This window comes from Argiope bruennichi, chromosome 5 (genome assembly GCF_947563725.1).
Source record: "Argiope bruennichi chromosome 5, qqArgBrue1.1, whole genome shotgun sequence".
In the NCBI taxonomy this organism is placed as follows: Eukaryota; Metazoa; Arthropoda; class Arachnida; order Araneae; family Araneidae; genus Argiope; species Argiope bruennichi.
The window spans coordinates 54,770,366-54,793,715 of NC_079155.1; the positions used below are offsets into that span (position 1 = coordinate 54,770,366).

The 23,350-nt window shown below is 27.0% G+C and overlaps 2 protein-coding genes across 2 annotated transcripts; one reads left to right on the plus strand and one right to left on the minus strand.

The window, feature by feature from the left end:
- Positions 1-1,119: 1,119 nt before the first annotated feature.
- LOC129969587 (ATP-dependent DNA helicase Q5-like) lies at positions 1,120-4,691 on the minus strand. The gene has a single exon (XM_056084221.1). It carries the CDS (start codon positions 4,434-4,436, stop codon positions 1,701-1,703), a length of 2,736 nt encoding a protein of 911 aa, XP_055940196.1. The 5' UTR covers positions 4,437-4,691; the 3' UTR covers positions 1,120-1,700.
- A 571-nt stretch (positions 4,692-5,262) lies between these two features.
- Positions 5,263-22,459, plus strand: LOC129969144 (protein N-terminal asparagine amidohydrolase-like). Its single transcript, XM_056083570.1, has 11 exons — positions 5,263-5,400; positions 5,734-5,818; positions 5,938-6,040; positions 6,118-6,183; positions 11,745-11,853; positions 13,189-13,262; positions 13,350-13,403; positions 15,226-15,279; positions 15,897-15,997; positions 17,298-17,411; positions 19,950-22,459. Exons 2-11 carry the CDS (start codon positions 5,735-5,737, stop codon positions 20,118-20,120), a joined length of 930 nt encoding a protein of 309 aa, XP_055939545.1. The 5' UTR covers positions 5,263-5,400; position 5,734; the 3' UTR covers positions 20,121-22,459.
- Positions 22,460-23,350: the final 891 nt, after the last annotated feature.

Here is a 23,350-nt window from a genome sequence, read left to right on the forward strand (position 1 = left end):
TGATTGCATAAAATAGATGTTGAAATGTACAACTATTTTAACGCTATATATATTACATATTACCAGTATTCTATTAATATCTTAGAAGGTATAATAAAATAAAGACAAAATTTAACTCATTCCTTCAAATTATTGATATTAGGGATATACTTTATATATTTTTTAATCAATATAATGTAAAAAATAAAAATTAAGTTGGAAATAATTCTTTGTTAATAAATATACATTGAAAGAAAGGTGCAATATTCCAAAAAAGGGCACCTGTAGATATCAACAGCCCACTTCACTAGGCAACTTTCAGATTACACCAAGCTCATTATATATAATGTAATCATCTCGCTAATATTTATCATTTGCTGACACTTAAACCCAATAGCCATAAATATCCACAAGCATTCAAAAAAAAAAAAAAAAAAAAAAATGCAAATTGGGCCTTAAAAGCGCTCACTTTATTGGTATAAATTATTCACAAGAAAAAAAAAAACACTATTTGCACAGATACATAATAAATTTATTATGCTTCAAAACTTGAATACTTGCAAAAACTAGGAATTCTATCTTAATTTAAACAAAGGAATGAAATTTTTACAAAAGTCAAAGTTATAATTCTACTCTAAAAGCATTCACTGATTGATTTTTATTCCATTAAATTCTTTGAAAAAAAATTTTAAACACTTTTAGGATAAATGAGACAAACATTGAAAGAAAAATTTAGGATTAAAGCCTTTTAAAAAATACTCTGAATAAAATAAGAGGGAATATCTGAAATATAAGAAAAGAATCAAGATAAAAAAAATGAAAATATTTCACATTTTAATTTCCATGTGAAATGTATACTGAAAGGAATGCTATGAAAAAAATTAAAATTTGTAATTGTCATTCCTTTATCTTTTTACTCCTTGTTATTTATATATGCAAAACATTTATAAATACATTTAATGCACAACATTTTTGCTACTATTATAAATAAAGTAATAATAGAACCAGAAAGAGAAATTAACAAATAAAAACAAAACCTTAAAAGATATGCAAGTCATAACTATAATTCTAGGAAGTATTTTTCAAAACCACATGGAGATAAATTTTTTTCTAAGTTTTTATACTTTCAAATAATAAATATTATAAACATAATGACCCTGATTGACTATTTAAGAATATAATTGCTAAGGGCAAGCAAAAGTTATTAACTTTTTTTTTCATAACAAAATTTTTTAAAAGTTCAATAAACAGCTTTCATAACAGAATAATCACACAATAAATATGCCTGCTATCTAGCATATTATAGCACATTAAATTTAGAAATAAAAACACTGGCAATAAATTTAATATTCTAGAGTAAGAATTCTTGTATATGAATATAATACACAACTTAACAAATGAAATGTGATAGTTCTTTTCAAGGCACTTTTGGTAGTTTCTGTACAGCTTTTAATACTATACATTCAAACACAGATAACATGAAGATAGTAACAAACAAACAAGAAGGCAACTGCAAAAATATTCCAATTGCACATAACAGTTTTATCTGGATTATATAAAAATTAAATTTTATTATTAATGACATTGCTTTAAAAAATGTTTGCAGAAAGACAAAAAGTTAAAATTACACAAAATTAAACAGTTTTACATAATGGAACCTGCTTCATTAATAATTAAAGTATTACCTGCAAATATGGAATATCCACATTTTAAAACCAATGTCACTGGCTACCAGGTAAGGATCCATTTGATTGTAACAATTTTTCAACTTCACATTTTGCTGCAGTGTCATTAACAGCATCAGATTCTACTAATCGATGAGATATACTACGACAAACAATCTTGAATAAATCTTTGCTAATACGTTTTGATTTATATTCTGGATTCAAATGTTTTCGCACTAAATCAGCAGCCTTTTTAAGATTATCATTGCGTATCTGTGTAGTAGTCTTAGTATGTTCATTCCTTTTAGATTTTTCATGATGTCCACTAAGAGATAAATCAGAAGATCGCCGTCTTCTCTTTTTTGATGGTGATGAAGCAACTGTTCTTTCACTTTCAACTGAATGGGATTTTGATACTTTACTGGCTGGGGAGAGATGTTTAACAGTGTCAGGGGAGAGAGTGACAACTGAAGGTTCAATGTGACATGGAACACTTTCAAAAAAGTATTTCATGATTGGTTTCTCTACTTCAATGCTAGATCTTTTATTCTCTAACCTTTTTCCTATTTTTTTAGGGCCATTCATTTTAGATCCCCCCAATTCATTCCCTAAGGCCATTTTTGAATTCTTTTTATCACAAGTAATATCACAGTGCAAGCTATCTGAGGATACAGACTGCATTTTCTTCCTAGGTTCTTCTAACAATGAAACGTCAGAGCCACCAAGTGTTCTTTGACTACCTGAACATGACTTAGAACTGCCTAAATTTGAAATATCCTTTTTGTTTTCATAGTTAGGTTTACCTTTAGTGAAATAATCTACAATAGTATGTAATCTTTCTTTATTACCAGAAGAGGAGTTTTTTCGATTTGGCACAAAATTTGTTACCAAAGGATGCACTTCAACTTGACGAGATGCTTCTCGTAATGACTTAGTCAAGTTTACAATCTCTCGCCTATACATATGAATATTTCCTTTGGAATTAAAACAACTCCATTCAAAATCAGAAGCACACTTTTGTATGTCTTTATCATTTAAAACTGGACAGAGTTCATTGGATGAGCATCGTTTCATATGAGTTTTTATTTCATCGACTAATTTATCAAAGTATTTCTCACGCATTACAACAGAAACTTCTGGTATCTTTGAAAGAGAAGGCTGAATAACTTTAGAACTACTAGTTTTAGTATATTTTTCAGATTTTTCTTTAGTACCCCTTCTTTTACTAAATTCATCAGAAATTAGTTTAGAAAGAGCAGCAGCGGCTTCCTTCTCCTGATTAGAAATATCTTCACGTTCATACTCGTGAGTTTCTTGCTGCACCCCATCTCGACCACCACCATAAAGATCATTAAAACCATCCTTTGATTCTTTATATCTTATTTTAGATCCCAGTAAAGTGCTTTTAAATTTTGCAATTTTCTGTGCAACAGCTTTAGGTGTGCAACAAACATCACAGTGCTTTCTGCAATCGGGCATATCATCGCCAAACTCTCTTGCAAGCAAATAATGACGACATACAGATTCTTCACAATATTTAATCATTGTATTAAAGCTTTTGATAGTTGCAGATATTTTCATATGTTGACCTTTTGTTTTGGCAGAATTTTCATCTTTTTTAAGAAGGAAAAGAATGGTATCTCTGTCTTTTCTAGAATAGTAAATTCTACATTTGGCTGGTTTACCATCTCTACCTGCTCGACCAGACTCTTGATAGTAACCAGCTACTGTTTGGGACACACACCAGTGAGCTACAAACCTTACAGTGGCTTTGTCAATTCCCATTCCAAAACTTACAGTTGCAGCTATGACAGGGATCCTTCCATCCATCCAACCATTTTGTGTTTCTTCACGAATATTTGGCTTGATTCCAGCATGATATGGCTGAGTATGCAACCCTAACTTAGTCAGTCTATTAGATAATTCCTCACAACCATCTCTTGTCCGACAATACACAATACCACAGCCTCTTTCATTTGGTGGATCCATTTCCCAATGGTCACCAAGCGCAGAATAAGCAAATTGTGTCAAGTCAGCATATGGATCTTCAAGTGTTTCTTTGAAAGACACATCATAAAATAAATTAGGACGGAAGCAGGAAGTTTTATAAATTGCAACTGGCTGACAGAGTTTTAACTGTGCGAGAACATCATCCATAACTTTAATGGAGGCTGTAGCAGTCAAAGCAACCCAAGGTATTGCTGGATATTTTACTCTCAGAACTCCCAATTTCAAATAATCTGGTCTAAAATTATGTCCCCATTGAGAAACACAATGTGCCTCATCCACAGCAATTCTTGCAATATTATTTGTTTTGTATAAATGATCTAATATGGAGTGAAACCCAGAAGTATTAGCTAATTCAGGAGTTATGTAAAGCAGTTTTGTTATAGGAGATGAACTCATAAGGTCCTTTTTCACTCTGTCCCGTTGAGAAGCAGGCATTTTAGAGTTTATGGTTTCAGTAGGGATGCCTAAATTCTGCATCTGGTTCATCTGATTAGACATCAATGCAATGAGGGGAGAGACAACAATAGTCAAGCCTTTCCTTTCGCTAACAAGAGATGGAAGCTGGTAGCACAATGATTTACCAGCTCCTGTAGGCATGGAAATAAAAACATCTTGACTGCTATTAGCAACAGCTTCAACAGCACGTTTCTGAACTAAACTTCTATAACTATCATACTTAAAGACATCTTTCAAAGTTTTATAAAGTTGCTTTTCTATTTCTTTCACAACACATCCTGGAGTTTCAACCTCCTCAGGAGGAGGTGGCGGTGGAGGCTGTGCCATAAGATTGTCTATAGGCACTTTCAGAAAAAAGTAGTAAATATTTCAACACATGAAAAGTTATGGCTTATTCTTTTCACTGGATAGCATATTTTCAGATAAATATTAATTAAATATACGACAATGGCATAATTTATCCATTTTAAGAAAATATAATAACAGTGTTCAAAAATTAGATGGAAAAATATTATTCATATGATATGATTTTGGATGTTTTATTTATATTTCAAGTTAAACTACTCAAAAGCGTTAAAACGAAAAAACACAACACAGAGCAATTTCAGTTGTGGTTACAGTTAAACTATTTCAGTTTTGTTTTAAAATTATGGACTACTTTGCAATTCCCAATCTAAATAAATTATTATCATAAAGGAGGAAAACAAAATCAAAAAAAGTTATCGAAAAAAAGGGTTTCAGAAAATATAATCATATAAATAAGAAGCATCGCTTGAATATATAATACTTACCGTTAACTACGAAACATTAGAGTGGATATAAGTTTATATATATATCAAAATAAAAACAGGGAAATCATCTAAGATTTGAAATTTAGATAAGTTTTATTCTTTTATTGACATTTTCATTAATAGTCAATAAAAAAAAAGCCTTTGATTATTCATACTAAAAATATGGCATCGTTTCTTCTAAACAAAAGAGGAGCAGTAAATAAATAATTATTTTTTAAGCTAATTTATTTAAGAAAATTATCAAATTTTTATCATAATTTTCATTAAAATTGGACTTTAAAAGTGTGCATTTTTAAAAATCAAGAAATTTAAGGAAATGCGTTTTTTTTCCCTTAAAATTATTTTCTGCGCTACTATGAAGATGTCTGACATATGTAAACTTTAACATGTTAAAATAAACTATTGACAGTCGTAACATAGCAATTACAATTCATTTATCTCTGACAGGTTTATTGATTTCTGTTTAATTTTATTGCGAAATCAAGACATGCCAGTTTCAAGTTAGTTTCATTTTCTGGAAAATATTTTTCTCGTTGTATTTCATAAATTTATAATAGTAACAATTTCCAAACACGTATAGTGATGCACAACCCCGATTCATTTATTTAAGTTGAAAAAAAAAAAAAAATTAATAAAAATTTTTTTTGTGTATTCATAGCTTTTTTTTTTTTTACTTTCTCCCTAAAATATTTTTTCTAAGAAGATATAATTATCATTTTAATATTATAAACCTTGAAAGGTAAAATAAGGGAATATCCTTTCATGCCAATTGCGTTATACCAATTTTTATATTTTAAGATCAGTAACACCCTGTTTCCTTGCTCTTTTTTCAGAATGCCTTTGATAATAAATGGTATATTAATAGAAGAATTGCCCCCAGATACAAGAACTCTTTTTGAAACTTATCCTCATTTAAAGGTATGTATTTTATACATTCTGGTTTGGTACTATTCATAAATATTTAGTTTTTAGTATTTCCTTATTTTCACTTATTAGAAAGTTTTTTGAATAAAATGTATGATTGTTTTCTTTGGTAGGATGTTGCTGCTGCTCTTATAGCTCAAGTTCCTAAAGTAATAGGTCCTGTTGGTCTTTTATATGTCCATCAACGAGAATATGCTGTTACTACGCCTCATGATAGTAAGTATTTCAATGTCATAAATGTGACATTTTATATTTATTTTAAGAATTGAACTTACAAATGTTTTCAATTTCAGAGCATATCACAGTGGTGGGCACTGAAGATACTACAACATGTAGCATGGTTGTTTTAAGACATTCTGGTAAGCATTTTGTTTAAAATCGTATGCATATCTTAAAAATCGATTATTTTCATACATAAATGATATTTTATCAAATCGTTTTTTAATAAATATTTACAAATATTATAGTTATATAAGCATTGGCCTATATTTTGAGCATGAAAAACAGAAAAAAATTATTCGGTCATTTAAAGTGTAAAAAATTTTTGTATGTATTGAAAAATAATTTCTTCAATGAAAATGAGGTGAAATATGTGTAAGTAGTGGTATGATACAAAAATAAATGTGAAAGTTAAGTAGTTTACTTACATGCAGTCATTTCAGTGAATGTGAATTTTTATGGAGTATTCTTTTAATTTTTAGATTTTTTTTTCATGTCATCTACTTTGTTACTATATTTTAGAATTTTAGACATGGCATTGATTATAATAGCATAGTAAATATATTTTGAAACTAGGAAAGTTTTATGTATTTCCTCGAATTTTCTCTCTATATTTTTTTAATATGGTAATTGCGTTATATGTAAATAGGAAAAAAGAACAATGAATTAATGCAATTTTGAAGAAGCCAACAAAAGTATATGTTATTACTGTAAAATTCATGATTACAATTTTTCTGGAAGTATTACTCATAGTTTTTAAAGATAAATCTGTCCAATATATTTGCATTTACTTAGATTTCCTTATATATACTTTTCCAAACTTAAAGATGGAATTTTTCAGTTTATTTATATCCATGTGTGTGTGTGTGTGTAATCTATTCAGGTTATTAGCATTTTTGAAGTTCTTTTTCTAATAATTTAAATTTAAAAATACTCAATTTCTGAGTTGTATAGGCTTTAGGTTTTCTCATGCCTAATAGAAATTATAACTTGTTTTAAACTGCTGTGTAAGAAATGTATTCTAATTTCTCTTTTGAAGTTGAAAATTTGCCATCTAGGCTGATAAAAGTTGTTAGTTTCTTCTTTTACTCTTTTCTGCTTTGAAATTTTTGCTAGTCAAGCTCAGATCTTGCATCTCAAATAAATGTGGATTTGATCCATTAAAAAATATTTCATCTATAATCCAGTAAGGAATTGTTTTTCAAGTTTAATTTAAAGTGATTTAGGATATTTCATCATGAATGCATTTTTTTTCTTGCATAGTGGGTGTACAAATATGATTCCATCTATTTTTAATAGATACCATTAATGACTGTTTCTCTACCCGAAAAGCTGTTTTTGAAAGATTTGAAAACAATCTTTAAAAAATTACTATATGGTCTCTGGTTCATAGTAAAAACTATTTTTTAGCTTAGCAAATATGTTGAATTTTGTACCAAAGAAAAAATATCTGTCAGAAGTTGTTACTTTATTTCCATTGCAAAGAAAGCTATACAAGAAATATAAGGGCTGTTGAACAATTATGGTGAACATATCCCATTGAACACAACTTAAAAAAGAGTGGTTTTGGTAATTTAAAAAGGATGATTTCAATACACAGGTGGTTATCAAAATAATAGAAGCACCTGTGAATAAAACTGGCATTTAAGAATATGCTTTGTAAGTAGTAAAATATAATCCTAGATAGCATTTTTTTTTAATATAAAAAGTATACATCATGATAGTACTAGGTGACTTTAGTGAAGTTGCATATGTTTTGGATTTTTAGTAAAAGCTTAAAATATCACATCCAGATTATAGGAGCCCTACTAGCTGGAGCTACTGTGACCGAAATATCTCGGCTTTTAGACATTTCTAGAGGTTCAAGTCACAACAGCACACACATAGTGTGATTAGACAAGCTTGCAAAGCAAAATAATAAACAGAAGGAGAAATTGAATAAGTAAGACCAAAGGGTATTAAAACAGATTTTAATGTCTAAAAAAAAAAAAAAAAAAACAGCCAAAGTAACTGCAGTACTCAATGAGCATCTGGATTCTTCAGTGTCAATAATTACTGTAAGGAGTAGGGATTGCAATATCAGACCAAAATTTCAATACCGGTATTCTGTATTTTTTAGATCTTAATACCGGGATACCGGTATTAGAAATTGCAGAAAAAGAAAGAAAACACAGGTGTTTCTTTGTTTTATTTACCAGTTTTATAAGAGTGTAAATATCACAAATAATTTGTAACCTATAAATTATAACATTATATAAAGAATCACAAAAAAGTAAAGGAACATCTTATTTATTTAAATCCCCAAAAAGTGCAAATATCACTATTCAGTCTGTGGTACTATAACAAATTTTTGAAAAGTGATCTTAAAAAACACAATGCATCAGTTGTACTGTCATTAAGCCTGAAAAGTAATTTTGTGCACAAATTATCAGCTGTCGAAAACGCTCTTTCGGCATCTACGCTTGATACTGTTAACAATGCGCGATATACTTTTTCCAAGTATTTACCTCTAAATCCCTCATCTACAAATAAATCAATTTCTCATCTGATGGTTTTGGATATAGCTGATTTCTGTATTGTATTTTGGTTCTTTGAAATTTTTTTATTTATCGCAAATTCTATTATTTGTTCAAGAGACAATTCCTTTCCACTATCGACATTAGTATCATCATAATCTTTGATAACTGAACCGAATCCTTCTGAATGTGGATAGGTTTGTGGGTAAAAAATTGTAAGAAAATTTACTATAAACTTAATCAGATTTGAATTGGTTATTTTCTTTTCTTCATTTTAATTTTTAAAATCATTATAATTGTGTAAATACCATAATACATTTTCTATTTCGGTATGCCTTTCTTCTGTGCGATTTTTCATTGTAATATATAATTCTTTAGATAGTGATGTGTGCTGTTCTTTCATGACTGCAATATGAAATTTATTGTTGCATTAGCTGTTAATAAATTAGAATCTCTCCGACATAATGCCTCAATAGTCAGTTTCGTTGGAAGTAGAGCTGATACAGTTCTGGATATTAAGTTGAATTTACTATCTGAAAAATTAATTTGCAGGTTTAAGTCGATAATTGCTTTTTGGATTGGATTTCTCAGTTTCAAAAATCGTTCCATCATTAGGAGTAAACTCGTTCCAACGTGTTTTAGAACCTAATATTAACATGTTTTCTGTTTTACTTTCAGTTAGTATATATTTTAGTAATATGCCATTTTTTTATAGGGGAATGTTTAAATATCTTAACAATTTTTCGAATTTTATAAATTAAGAAAACAATTCTTGAAGGGTTAATATTTCATCCTCATTAGCAATATCTTTTTCAACAATTACATTATCATTATCTTTGTTGTCAATATCACTCACACTCTTACTCTCTTCAAAGTTGGAATCCGAAGTTTCTATATCCACAGTATTTGTATTCTTCTGTTCTTTATTTTTTATTTTTTTGGTGTAATGCATCTATTACTCCTAATTGAATTCAATGAGCATAGGTTAATTTCTGATTTGCACCAATCAACTTTCCAACTTTTTTCATAACTGTTGCTCCATCCGTCGTTACGGATACAATATCTTTCTGGGATAATCCATGTTTTGCTAATTTAGATTTAAGCAATTAATTAAGCTAATTAATTTCACCCGTTAGGGAGACATAAAAAGCAAAACATATACTATTTTGCTATGTTGGCGATCCCTGAACATATAATGGAGACAATTTAAAAAAATTCTAGTAAATACCGAAAAACCGGTATTTAAACTTGTGAATACCGGTATTACAAAATTGTACAAATGGCTCAAAATACCGGTATTCGGTATCCCGGAATACCGGTATTGCAATCCCTAGTAAGGAGGTACATTCATAAATGAGATATTTATGGCAGAACAGCATTTCCAAACTACTTGTCACAGATATTAATGCTTAATGTCGCCTATAATGGTGTTATAACCACAAAACCTGGTTGATTGATAAATGGAAGACTGGTATACGGACAGACGAATAATTTTTCACACTTTTCCCCCACAACAGGATGGATATACCTTTGGAGGATACCTGTCTATATTACTATGATCATCATTAAACATATGATCATGATTGTCTCCAACTGTCAAGTATAGAAATAGCTCTATCTTGGTATGGACAGCCTTGTAGTGGTTTTCTGCAGAACCAGTTGTAAGCCTGAAAGGAAGCATTTTTAGGGAGAAGTTATAGCTGGCTAGGTCCGTCCTATGATGAAAGCTTTGTTTTCTCCAGGAGATGGAATTTTCTAGGATGATAATGTTCTTATTCATGCTGTGGTTTGAGGAACACGAGGGAACATTTATCCAACAGTGAACAAAGGAACAAAGTGAAACATTTATCTTTACCAGCACAATAATCTGACTTCAATATAATCAAGCTATTATGATCTCTTTTAATGCTGTCAGTCCAGAACCAATGTCCTTTATCAACATGTTTCTCATATCTTGTACAAAATCTTCATGAAGTATGCCACCATATTCTTCAGAACACTATCCAGCACTTGTATGATTTGGCAATTCCAAACTATATTACATGTCAAAGGTGGCCCTATGCCTTATTAATAAAGACTCTTATATTTGTTTGTTTCTTTTTTGGGGAGGGGATAACCATCTGTATATGACAAAAGAGTATATAAAGATACTCTTTTACCCGTAATACTTTTGCTTTTAATATTAAAAGGATTATTATTTACTGTTGCCATTTAATCAATAGTGAATGATACAAGCAGAAGTTGATAAATTTGAATAAAGCATTGAAAGATACATGCCCAAATCATGACAAAAGATACGACAAGGTTGTTTTCCAATATAAAAATGCTTGCATATTTTTGTTAAAAAAGTCAAATAAACTGTAGAACCACTTTTCTAGAATGTGTCCACCATATTAACTAGAATTTGCCCTTTTAAGACTATTATTTATTTTGCTTCAGACAAAGTGCCCTTTCTGTAAAGAAATTCAATATCCATGCAGATATCACAAATGTTTCTTCCACCATATTCACTAGAATTTGTTTCTTCGTGCTATTATTATTATTTTTGTTTTGTTTCAGACTGTATCCTTTCTGTAGAGTAATTCAGTTTCCATGCAGATATCAAAAATTAGCTTGATAACTAGATTGCATCTAAATAACCTTTTTTCTTCATGACATTTGTTGAACAAAACATGGAAAAATCTTAGTATTATAGTTTTGTATTGAAAATATTTTGAATAATTAGATCTTCAATTTTTATAACTTATTTTTTTAATCTTAAAAGGAAAATGGAGTCATTTATGCATCAAATATATAATCTGTTATTAAGTAATTCAAGTTAAAAATCTCCCTTTAACATTAGAATATACATTAGTTGTCATGTTTATGTATGTAATATATATCATTCAAAATTAATATATAAAAATCTCTTTGTTTGTTTAAAAATATCTTATCTGAATAAAAAATTTTTTGTGAATGTTTAGGATGCTCTGTATTTAAATCGTATTAAAAATAGTTTCAGATACTAAAAAATTAATTAATTTTGCAATCAGGATTATATTTATTTACAACATTTTAGGATATTTAACTGTTAATGTTACAAATTTTAAACCAATAGGATATATTTGAGCCTATCATTAAAAGTTAAATTCTAAGATTTTGTTTTTTACATTCTTAATTCGTATTAACACTCATGTTTCATGTAGGCTCCGGTGTATCTTGTGTTGCACATTTTGATGGCTCTGGTCTTGAACAAGGTGTCATCAATATGGTTAGACATGTACAGGATCTCTCTATGAATGTGCCTGAAGGAAGGTATGTGTTATATCTGAAGTTTAATTAAAGTGCATTAATCTGTGGATGCTGCATTCAATATATTATTTTGAAATCAGTCTTGCATTTTAATTGAATATTTAAGATGTATCATAATTTAAATTAATATTACCAATAATATTTTAAATTATAATGTCTGTTTACTTTATTAAATTAAATGTAATGTAAAAAAAAAAAAAAATGTTTAGCTTACATTTTGAGATTTTTTTTTCTTTTCATTTTTTACTTCTCTTGCTTTTTTTATAAATTGTCTTTATAAAGAAAGCTCTTTTGACCTTTTATTTTTTAAGGATCATTTGAAGATTGCTTGCTGTTGTTTTTGGAGATTATTTAAGAATGCTATTTAACAAAATTAAAAAAAAAACATAAAAAACACTATACAAATATTGTAATATGCTAAATTATAACCCAAGGTGTAAAATTGCTAATGGATATGTTAAAATTGTAAAATTGCTAATAGATAAGAGACAGTTTTTCTCATATTTTATTATCTTCTCATAAGATGTAATTTTTGAGGTTTAATTTAAACTTTACTGATATAATTTTTTCATGCCATTCATGCAATTGCAACAATCTACCAAAATTCTAAGAATTTTCAGAATTGTTGCAAAGTAGAGGTTTTTCTAATTAAAGAATAAATTTGTTTTATGGATTAATTTTGTAAAAAAGTAAAAAATAGTATTTTTAAATTTGCTTCACTTGTTTGTATCCTGGTTTGATTAATTTTAATATGAATGCTGTACTGATTGCTAAGAAGCTAGATCTTCAATTACAGTATGCTATGTAAAGGACTGAAGAACCTCCCTTCTATTCTCTTTTATAAGTAGTAATGTAACAACAACAACAACAACAACAAAAAAAAAAAACACTGCCTATAACCAATTTGCACGTTTTTTCATATTCATGTTCTGCTATGTAGAAGGTAGTTGAGAGGGAGAAATAATATGAAGTTCAAATATACACTACCTCAATATTAAAAAATCACCAATTATTCCATTTCTTTCTTTCTTTCTTTTCTTTTCTTTTACATAAGGATAAAGATGGGGTGCATACCTTTCATTTTAAAAATGTATTGTAAATATATAATACAGCAATTAAAAATAATTTCAAAGTGAGTGTTATAAAAATTTCATAGGTGTAAACTCAAGAAATTCTTGAGGATAATTTTTAAACTCCATAATATTTTGAATTAATTATTAATTTTATATGAATATATTTATGAATTTAATTTGATTCTTCTTTCTCATCTTAATTTTTCATGTTATTCTTTTGATATCTTGACTATTTTTGATGTAAATTTTTAATTGCTTTTTACAGGTTAGAACTTCACATGATAGGAGGTTTTCTTGATCCTAGACATTACTCTGAAGAACTTGCAATACAACTTCTTTGTAAGTAAAATTTTCATATGCTTTCCCATTATTAAAATTTTTTCAAATTGACTTCTTTTAACTGATTCTTTTTTTAAATTTATATAGATGCATTTCATAAGCAGCCTTTGAGTATTCATTTAGTTACTGCATGTATTTGTGGTAAGTATTCAAAAATTTAATATATTTCTTTACATGTTCAAACATTAATGATGATAGCTATTTTTTTACTGATATTTTTGTTCTGATATTATTATATTGCATATTTTTTTAATGTATACATTTTGAAATAAATAATAAGGATATGAATGTTTGTTTACATTATAGGATTTTTTAAAAACTTTATAAAACTTTAAAAAAAATTTTCAATATTATTACAGTATTTAAAAAGTCATTAAATTAACCTAGATTTTGAGTTTCCCTGTAGTGTGATATTGTTTGGTAAATTATAATATTGTTCCTTAACTGTTTTAGGATAAAATAGTGCAATTGGAAATTAATTTTACAGAAATAGTTATTTTCTTCATTTTAAAGTATTGTTAAGAAAAGGAGAATAAGCATATAATTTATATGCAGTGCGTAATCATGCTTTAGAATGTTCATTTAAATAATGCATTTTTTCCCAAATAGTTTATTAATAAGCCATTGTTAGTTACAGCAATGTTTATAATTTCCTTCTTCATTTCTGCATGTTCCTGTAAATGAGTGTGCCATTTCTTTTTATTCTTGATTTTTTTTTAGTGCTTCAAATATTTGTGCCATTGCTTATGAATATAAAAATTGAGTTAAAAAATTTATTAGAAGTATCATTAATTCAAGAATATGAAAGGTTAATTCATGCATGAAACAGAATTTTAATTTCAAATTCATTTGCACAGATTGATTACAAAATAATACTTGTCTAAAAAGTGATGTTTACAAAATAAAATTATAGTTATGGTTTACTAATCTGCATTAGCATTGTGAAATTATAATTTTGTTTAGATGGAAGGAAAATTTCCTATTTTTACTAAAACATTGACAGTTTAAAATTGTTTTCTTTTAGTAAATTTGGAAATGCAGAATAAGTTCCGAGATGAAATTAAAATATCAACGGAAAGAAAATAATATAATCTGCTGATTTAATCAATATTCTTGTGAACATAGAAATTCAAATCATTCCTCTTATATTGATATGTAGGAAGTTACAATTTTATTTATTTTTTCTGTCTATAGATTTATTACTCTTTAAGGTTTTGGTATTCTTTTGTAATCTTCCTGCATTTTCATTCTAGTTTTGTTATATTCTGGATTTCTTTAAAAAGTTCTTTGTATAATATATTTTGTATCAGTTATTTTGAAAGTGTAATTTTTTGTTTATTTTATTATTGGAATTGAGAATACTTATGTAATAACCACACACTAGTGATTTATTGCCAAATATGTCGTATTATATTTAAAATATAACTATGTTACAGTGACATCTGGTTAAGCCTAAAGTTTGCCAGTGGTATTCAGTTAATAATTAATTAAGTGCAAAAGTAGGATTATAAACAGATTTTACCCAATCGCATATCGTTGCTTGCATACTTTTTAGTTGCATATAGTATTTGATCTGTTTTTTTTTTGTTTTTTTTAATGCTTTGTATGTTTTTATGATTTGGTGAATAATTGCTATGAATTAGTGTAGTTATTTAATTCTATCAATGTTACATAGCCATTTTTTTTTATCTGAATTGGAAATATATTTTTGGACTCAAAGCAATTTCTTGAGCCTCGTAGATAATTAGTTGTTTTTAGATTGCATTCAGCTGAAGAATCGAATGTTCCAACATTTACAATTGCAATGAAAATTATTACTTTAGCATTCATATCCATGAAAATATTACCATGAAACAAAAAATTGTATAATCTGTTCAAGTTTGTCTTTTGTCCCTTTCTCAAGTTTTGCTTTAAATTACTTAAGATATGCTTGATCCGTGTTTAAAATTTTTCTTTTTTTCAGAATTAAATAACTCCTTACGAGGAAATATTAACTGGCCAGTAATTTATGGAATTGGTAAGTTATGAAATAAGAATTAAATTGGTATTTTAAAACATGTTAAAAACTAATAATAATTTGTATGCTGCATCATAATTAAAATTTTTTAATTATTGTTAAATTATTCAAGTTTAAAGTTCCATTAGTACAATTACTATGAGCAAAAAAATTTCTATATATATGATTAATTCTCATTTATTATTTGCTCACTAAAGTTAGATTGATATTGATTTTTAGTTATTTTTTTTGTAAAGCCTTATTTTTAATTTTTAAACTTATTAGTAATTAAAATGAAAAAATATATGTAATGTTTCCAATTGAGCAAATTATCTTCTTCTGATTAAATTCATTAGATTGGACATGAAAATGGAATCAAGTGATACATAAAGTGTATAATTATGTAAAATAATAAAGTCAATTGTGTACTAATACAACTGTATTGCCAAAGCTTGAAGTCTTTTTCCTGGAAAATATACTGAGCAATAAAATCAATGATTTTTCTAATTTGCTGTTTCAAAAACCATATGAGAGGCTTATGATATTATTTCTTATGTTTTGATTTTCTTTTAAAATTATGACAATTTTATTTGTGTATAATTAGATCAATTTAATTTTTTTTTTTTTTTTTTTTTTAGGTCTGAATATTAAAAGTGGAGAAATATTCCCTGCAACATTTCCAGACAAAGGCCCAGACTTTCCTTTACGTTGTGCTAGATATTTTACTGGATGTTATGAAGTATGTTGCATTTTGTTTTAATCGTTATTCAACATCTGATTTATTTATTTTACTATGTAAAAAACAAGATTATTCTAGAGGGAAATATTCTTTAATATTTAAAATTAAATTACATAATTTACAATTTATTACATTTATGTATTAGCTAAAATTATATTTTATACTGCATTTTATATTTTTTCTTTTTGAAGTTCATTTTTTAAATTAACAAGTTTAACAAATTTACTGTTTTTTTTTTATTTTAGTGGGAAAAATTTAAATGATTAGAAATTAAACAACAATTAAAATGTATGTAAAACTTTTATATAATGCATATTATTATTTGTTGTATATTTATATTGGTCTCATTTGATGAATTCAACAATATATTACTGTTATTTAGTTTTCATTTACAAAATGATGTAAATCAAATGGAGAGTGAAGCTGATTTTACTAACAAAATTTTTCATAATTATTTCACTTTTATTTACTATTTTTGAAATAAAAAAATAGATGAATTCTCATTTAATTCTTCCTTTGTAAAATTGTGTAACTTTAAATACATTATTCAGTTGCTATAAATGAGTAAAGCAGCCAGGTAAATATAATTAAATTTTATAGTCCTAAATTTTCACAAATACTGAGGTATGATTTTTTTTAAAAAATTGATGATCATTTCTTTTTAATGAAATTCATTTGGAAACAATTTTATACCAGTAATTTGGTATTTCTTGAGGATTCTGGGGTTTTTTTTTTAGAAGTAAATATGATTTCTTTCTCTGTTTTTATCATGAATCTGCCTTACTAGCATTTCACTAGCAAGTCATCATGAAATTAAATTACATGTTTTAATAGTATAATAAAATTTCCCAATGAAAAGGAAATTTTGTAACTCCCCCCTCCCAACCATACACAGATTCCATTCCAAAAGAGGAGGCAATAATTGTGTAAATATTTATTTCTAGGGAAAATATTGTGTTGTATTTTTAGAGTGTTATTGAATTCTGTTTAAAAAGAACAATCTTTTTGATGAATAAGTAATACCAGTGGAGTAAATTCGACTTCAACCGTCTTAACTTTTGATTTTCAGTGTCATGCAATGTTTTCTATACAGTACTTGATTTTATTCTTTTTTATCTAATTCTGTTTAATTAACATTATGATTTCTAATTAGTTTGTAAATTAAAAAGAAAAAAAAAATTTAAATATAAATTATGAGATGTAAAATCTTTTGCAAATTTCTAAAATTTATAAAGTATCAATTTGAAATTAAACACTTATTTGTGAATGAACTGAATTAAATTTTTATTTTTATTTTTAGATGCTTGATATATATGATTGCCATCTAGGGATGTTGAGAATTGGACCTTATAATTATGAGCCACTTAGAGGTGTTGACTTATGGTTGTCTCAAAGTGATGATTTTATTCTGCAGGTGGTTATCTTTCATTTATCTTATTTTTATTTATTACATCAGAAATAGTAAGATGGGAATTAATGCTCCCCCTCCCAATAATATTTAACATTGTTAATTTAATAATAATTCTCTGCCTCTATAGTATATGATCATTTTCACTTGTATTCAGTAATGCATTAATTTATTAATTCATTTTTTAATTCCATTTCCAGCATAGTTTTAAGTATGTGTTATTAGTCCATATATATTGCAGATATCTTGAATTGTTTTATTTTATATATATAAATATGCTATCGTTACTAAATTTCATTTTTCTTTTGTACATTTTTTTTGTACATATGTGAGGTTTATGTATGTTTAGCCAATTTTCATATTCATAATGCATTTTCATACCTTTGTTCTTTTTTCCTCCCTCATACCTTAAGTTGATCGTCATACTTTAGTAATCCTTATTGTAAGCTGTGCAATTTGGAATCTTCAAATTAATTAGGGATAGGACGAATTTGCATTTGAAACTCAATTAAGATGAAGATCCTCTGTTACTTGGTGCATTTTAAATCTACCAATGAAGATTGGTTGTCCTCATACTGGTGTAACATTGTGTTTAGAACTGGATTGCTAGTTGAGATGTCATAATCATTTTACTATTGTTGAAAATTATAAGATGCTCCTAACTTTTGTAGTTACAAAATAAGATTTTTATATTACTTCTACTTCTCTCTCCAGTGTGATTTAGCAATGGAATCCTTAATTTTGATACTTAGCCTTCTAATTTATTAATGTATTCTGACCAAGGATTTTTTTTAAAAACTTTTTCTTTTCTGTGGAATCCAACTATTAAAACTGTTTACTGAATAAGATACATTTTTTTTTCCTAAAGCATTTTGATTCTCCAGAAACAAAACAGTTAAAAATCCAATTTTATTAAATTTATATTCATGTAATATTAATGTTTTTATCAATAAAGTCCCAAAAATTGTTCCTTACTCATAAGTTTCATAATAGTTTTAAGAATTTGATTACTTGCTTGTATAAAGATTTCAAAGGAGCAAGAAAGTAATTTCTATATTGACTGTTTTAAATATTCATTAATTTAATTATCTGTGCTGCCAGGTGAAAGTCTTGTAAATATTTTTAGTTAATATTATTAGTTCCTTTGAAAACACATTGAAGACTTAACTTGCTTAGTAGTTTGGGCATGAACTTCAAGGAATTTTCTGATGCATCTGTAAGCAAGGGCGATCAAATATTTAAGCACAGGTTGTCCTATATCATAAATAACGCTACAGTCAATTATGATCCCGAAAGACATTATAAGGAATATTTTGACTTTGTGATGCGATGTTGTCCTGCCAGAACAGTCCATTGCAGTTGGAAAAAACATGTTGTGAGCAGATGTAACCAATCATTAGTGGCATTCTGATATTTCACACTTCTTATTGTCCTGTCAGATATGAGGCTGTCAGGACAATAAGAAGAGACATGTGTTCTCCTCAGCATAAGTCATTCCCAGTTTTGTATCTACCATACATTAGCCCAATCAATATTTACCATACACTACAATCATTCCAACACTTCATCATCACTACAATACACTTTTTCATTCCAACTAAGGAATTCTGATCCTGCTATTGGTATAATCTGAGAGAAGTAGGATTTCATCTGACTAGAGTTAAGCTTTGTACAATTTAACCTTTCAAATCTTGCATCAAAAAGATTAAACAATCGTTATCTATTGTTCAGGGATGTTATATTTGTATACTTGTGTGTGACAGTGATGTATCTTATGTAATAGTTACGACAGTGGTAATAATGTATTGGGAATGAAAGTGTGATTGCAATGATAATAGAGCCCGTAACTGATAATATCTGATTAAATGCATGAAATGTTTCTGCCTTGTTGTACCTTGTTGCCTGCTACTTATTTCATCATAAATAATCTTTGTTTCCACCAATAAACTACTATGAATCACAAACGAGTAAACAGTTTTACTGTTTCTAAAATGTTGTTTCCAGGGTGTTAGGACTATAATAATCTACCATTTATGTGAACATGCTGAAGTTTTAGTGTTTATGAATTGACAATTGATTTCTGCTATTTACTTTATGCATATCTTTTCATGGCATTTTCATTTGTATATATATTTCTATGCTTATAGCATGTTGTTGATAGATAATCTTGATTCTTGAGTGCAAACATAGTTGCATGCTAATAAAGAAATTTGTAAAATAGTGCATCTATAAAATTATCAATAAATGAACTGCCAAAAAATGTTAATAATTAAAGTTTGAGAAAGTAAAAAAAAATGTTTCATTTTTTTTTTTTTTTTTAATGAAAAGCAATTTTAACACTACTCAAACTTATAAAAGTCTTGATAAGTTTGTATTTTGTTTAAAAAAATTTAATGTGAAAATTTTTATGGAAATAATTTGATGGAAATTTTCCATTCATCAATGTGAAGAAATTTTTGTATATTTCCACTGTTGTTTTTTACTATATTTTTATACTTAAAATATTTGAAATATTTTTTAAAATTTTGTTTCATACCTTTTCAGCATTTGTCAACATCTCCTGAAGTGGAACCTCCAAGTTTTGTGGTTCAAGTTCGAGCAACATTGAAATATATTCAACAAAATCCGTTCCCTGGTATTACTGTTTTTCCTGATAATCGTCCTCATTTTTATCAAAAAGATGAAACTGGTAACTGGGTCAGAGTTTGTTATTAAAAGCTGATATCCAATTGATAAAAACTATACACAATATTGGAGTTGAGACCTTTTAGAAATATAGATGCAGGACATTTTGCAATGTGCCAGTAAAAGGTCACACAATAATGTGTAATAATGTAAAGTTCCTGAGAGGTTATTGAAATATGATATCAAAGTTTTTATTGTTCTTAAATTTGGTTGTTTTAATTGGGAACTGATGATGAGCCTTGAGAACAATTTTCTTTCATTTTCTGTGGTGATGGACCAATAAGTTATTTTATTTGAGGCAGTTAATCTCAATGATAATGTGCAAGTCTGCCAAACATATGTATATGCAAAAAGAGATTTTATCAAACTATGCAATTTTTGAGGTACTTTTAATAAAATGGCAGCATTGTTTATTGGCCAGTATACTATCAGACTGTTGTTATTTCTTTGTGTGTTCTTTGTTTTAAAAAAAATTGTGGTGGTATGTTTTATTACATTGTTTATTACTTAGCAGCATTTGCATAAATTTACAAAAAAATAATATATAATCATAACTGGTTCAAAGCTATATACTATTTTAAAGTTTAATGAATGACTTAATGCATTTTATTCTGCATATTAGTTTTTTTTCCAGTAAAGTCACCCCCTGCCCCCCTTTTTTTCATTCTGCCAGTAATCAATTGAAAATATTTTTTTATAAATAAAATTATTACTAAGGCTTTGTTTTTATAGAGAACATACCATTTAAAATTCCTTTTTTAAATCCAATCAAATGAAATTTTTTTTATTAAATTGCTTGCTATATCCCCATCTCATGTGTTTAAAAATTGCAGATGTTTTATATCTAAATTAATTAGTATAATGATATTTCATTATAGACATGTTTAAACGTTCTAAGAAAAAGATTAAAAATGCTGATTTATTTTCGTAACTTTTATATTAAAGTTTACTATTGACTTTTTTTCTCTATTTTACAACAATAATAGTTATTTAATAAGAAGCTTAAGTATCAGACTGTTAAGTTGATACTTAATAGTATAAATATTTAAATATAAGTTGATTATTTAAATGTCAAGAAATGAGAAGAAGAAAAAAAGCTAGGAAAAATTGCTTTCAATTTGAACTATGCATATATAATTGTTATTTATATAATCAGAGTTGAAAATGTGATCAATATTTCTTTGAAAGTTGTAATCAGTGCAAAAATTTGTTGCAAATTGTTTACGTTTTTGAATATTTATATTTATACTTGTTGTATAATGAGTTTAAAGGGCACTTTTTAAAATATTCACATTTTTTTTTTTCATTTTATGAATTTTGGAATACTTTAGACAAAGAATTGATTCAAATGGTTGAAATGCTTTTGTGATGACTATATTTTATGCTCTGTTTCATTGCTATATATAGTTTTTGTTCTAAAATCAAATGCAAGATTATGGCTACTTTACTATTAGGAAAATAAAACTGTGCATGTTTATAGAATTTTAGCTCTGAAATTCATGTGCATGAGTAATTTTCATTTGTAGTAAGTAAAGCCTTTGTCCCTTTTAGTTTTCTGTTTTTCAAAATTAGGCAAGACTAAAGGGTTGTATATATAGAAAATAGTATAATTTTAACCTAGAATGTTAGCAATCTTGATACAATGAAATTTTTATAAAATAATTAGGAATACTGTAAATTGAAATAAAAGCATAAATATTCAAAATGTGAATTTGCTATTCCATGCACATTTATTGTAATTTCATTCAATTCTTCAGATGGAGAGTACACATCTATATTCCATTCTCCATTCCGTTTTTATGGATTTAAGCATCATGTGTGCCATTTCTTTGTTTAATTTAAATTATGTAAAATTTATTTCATTCCATATTGATAAAAAAGAAAGGAATTCAGTTAATAAGTAAGGTAGTTAAATAAGGAATAATATATAAAATGATTTACCTTTTTAAATGCAGTTTTCTAAAAAATTAGTTTTTCCCTATTCAGTATTGTTTTATTGAAAATTAACTCTGGTGGACTGAGAAAGGCTAAAAAAATTGTATATAAGTTGAATTCAAATTGCCTAGTTCATTTATAGGATATTTGTGTCTTTTCATTTAATTTTTAAGAAATGTATATTTTATTTTTTCTTAATTTCAGTGAAATTAATTTTTTTGCAATTGTTATTGGAGTTTATTTCCTCACCCCCTCTCTCTTTACATTCTGGCTTTTTTTAAAAAAAGAATTGTGTGCCCTTTCTTCTTATATTTTATATATTGAAATTCATAATTTAATATAAAATGTTGCTATATGCGTTAATTTAAAGTATTAAGAATAATGAAATGTTCTTGCTTCAGAAAACAATTTTGAAAACTTGGCTTTAAATAATTCTTAATGCAGCTAATTGCTAGAATTCTTCTAGTTTTTAGAAGAATTTATTAAAGTTTTGCTAGAAGAATTTATTTAAATTTTTGTTTCTTAATTTATAATAATATATTTATGGTAATTGTTTCATGGGACTTTTTTGTAATGAATATATAACATTTAGTGCCTTTTTTAAATTTCTGTTTCCTGATTAACAAGAATTATGAATGAAATCTTATCTTTTTCATGATTTATTGGAGATTTTCATTAAAACTTTTAAAATTGCTTCACTTTTTATTTTTACATTTTGTAAGTAAAAGAGATTTGGTACTAGTGTATTACGTATATCATTTTCAAATATTGAAGATTGAGTTTGTTAACTATTTTCAATTTTTGTTGATGGGTAGATTGAAAGCCTTTAATGCCTTCACTTTACTGAATTAATTTTATAACCATACTTTAAAAGAAGCACTGTGATAATATTAAATGTGAATATTATATAGTGTTACTTGAACGAAAAAAAGAAATATTGATTATTTATGTATATGGTTGATATTTATCGAAGTACATTTTTTGTATGTATTTCAGATGATTATAATGACAGTAATATATCTTTTTCTTTGTGTAAATGATTTGCATATATCTGCAATGTTTTTAAAAATATCAAATCTATAATTATGTCTTTAGTACACCGATATTAATAATAATTTTTTTTTGTGCCTGTGTCTTAGTCATTCTAACATATTAAGATTTAGTCTTTCCTTTTTTTTTTTTTTTTTTTTTTTAATTCAATAAAAAAATTTTGAAGTTACCCGAGATTTTTTTCAATATGCATAATTTTTTTTCCTATTATATATTCAAAAACAAATTTTGCATTCCATCCTAATAAAATATTAACCTTTTTTTTTGTTTGTGAT

Bases quoted from the DNA above. Each gene is read 5' to 3' on its own strand.
- LOC129969144 (XM_056083570.1), top strand. From the start codon at position 5,735: ATGCCTTTGATAATAAATGGTATATTAATAGAAGAATTGCCCCCAGAT. The intron at 5,819-5,937 runs GTATGTATTTTA...TTTCTTTGGTAG, and splicing joins AAACTTATCCTCATTTAAAG to GATGTTGCTGCTGCTCTTAT. The intron at 11,854-13,188 runs GTATGTGTTATA...TGCTTTTTACAG, and splicing joins ATGAATGTGCCTGAAGGAAG to GTTAGAACTTCACATGATAG.
- LOC129969587 (XM_056084221.1), bottom strand. From the start codon at position 4,436: ATGGCACAGCCTCCACCGCCACCTCCTCCTGAGGAGGTTGAAACTCCA.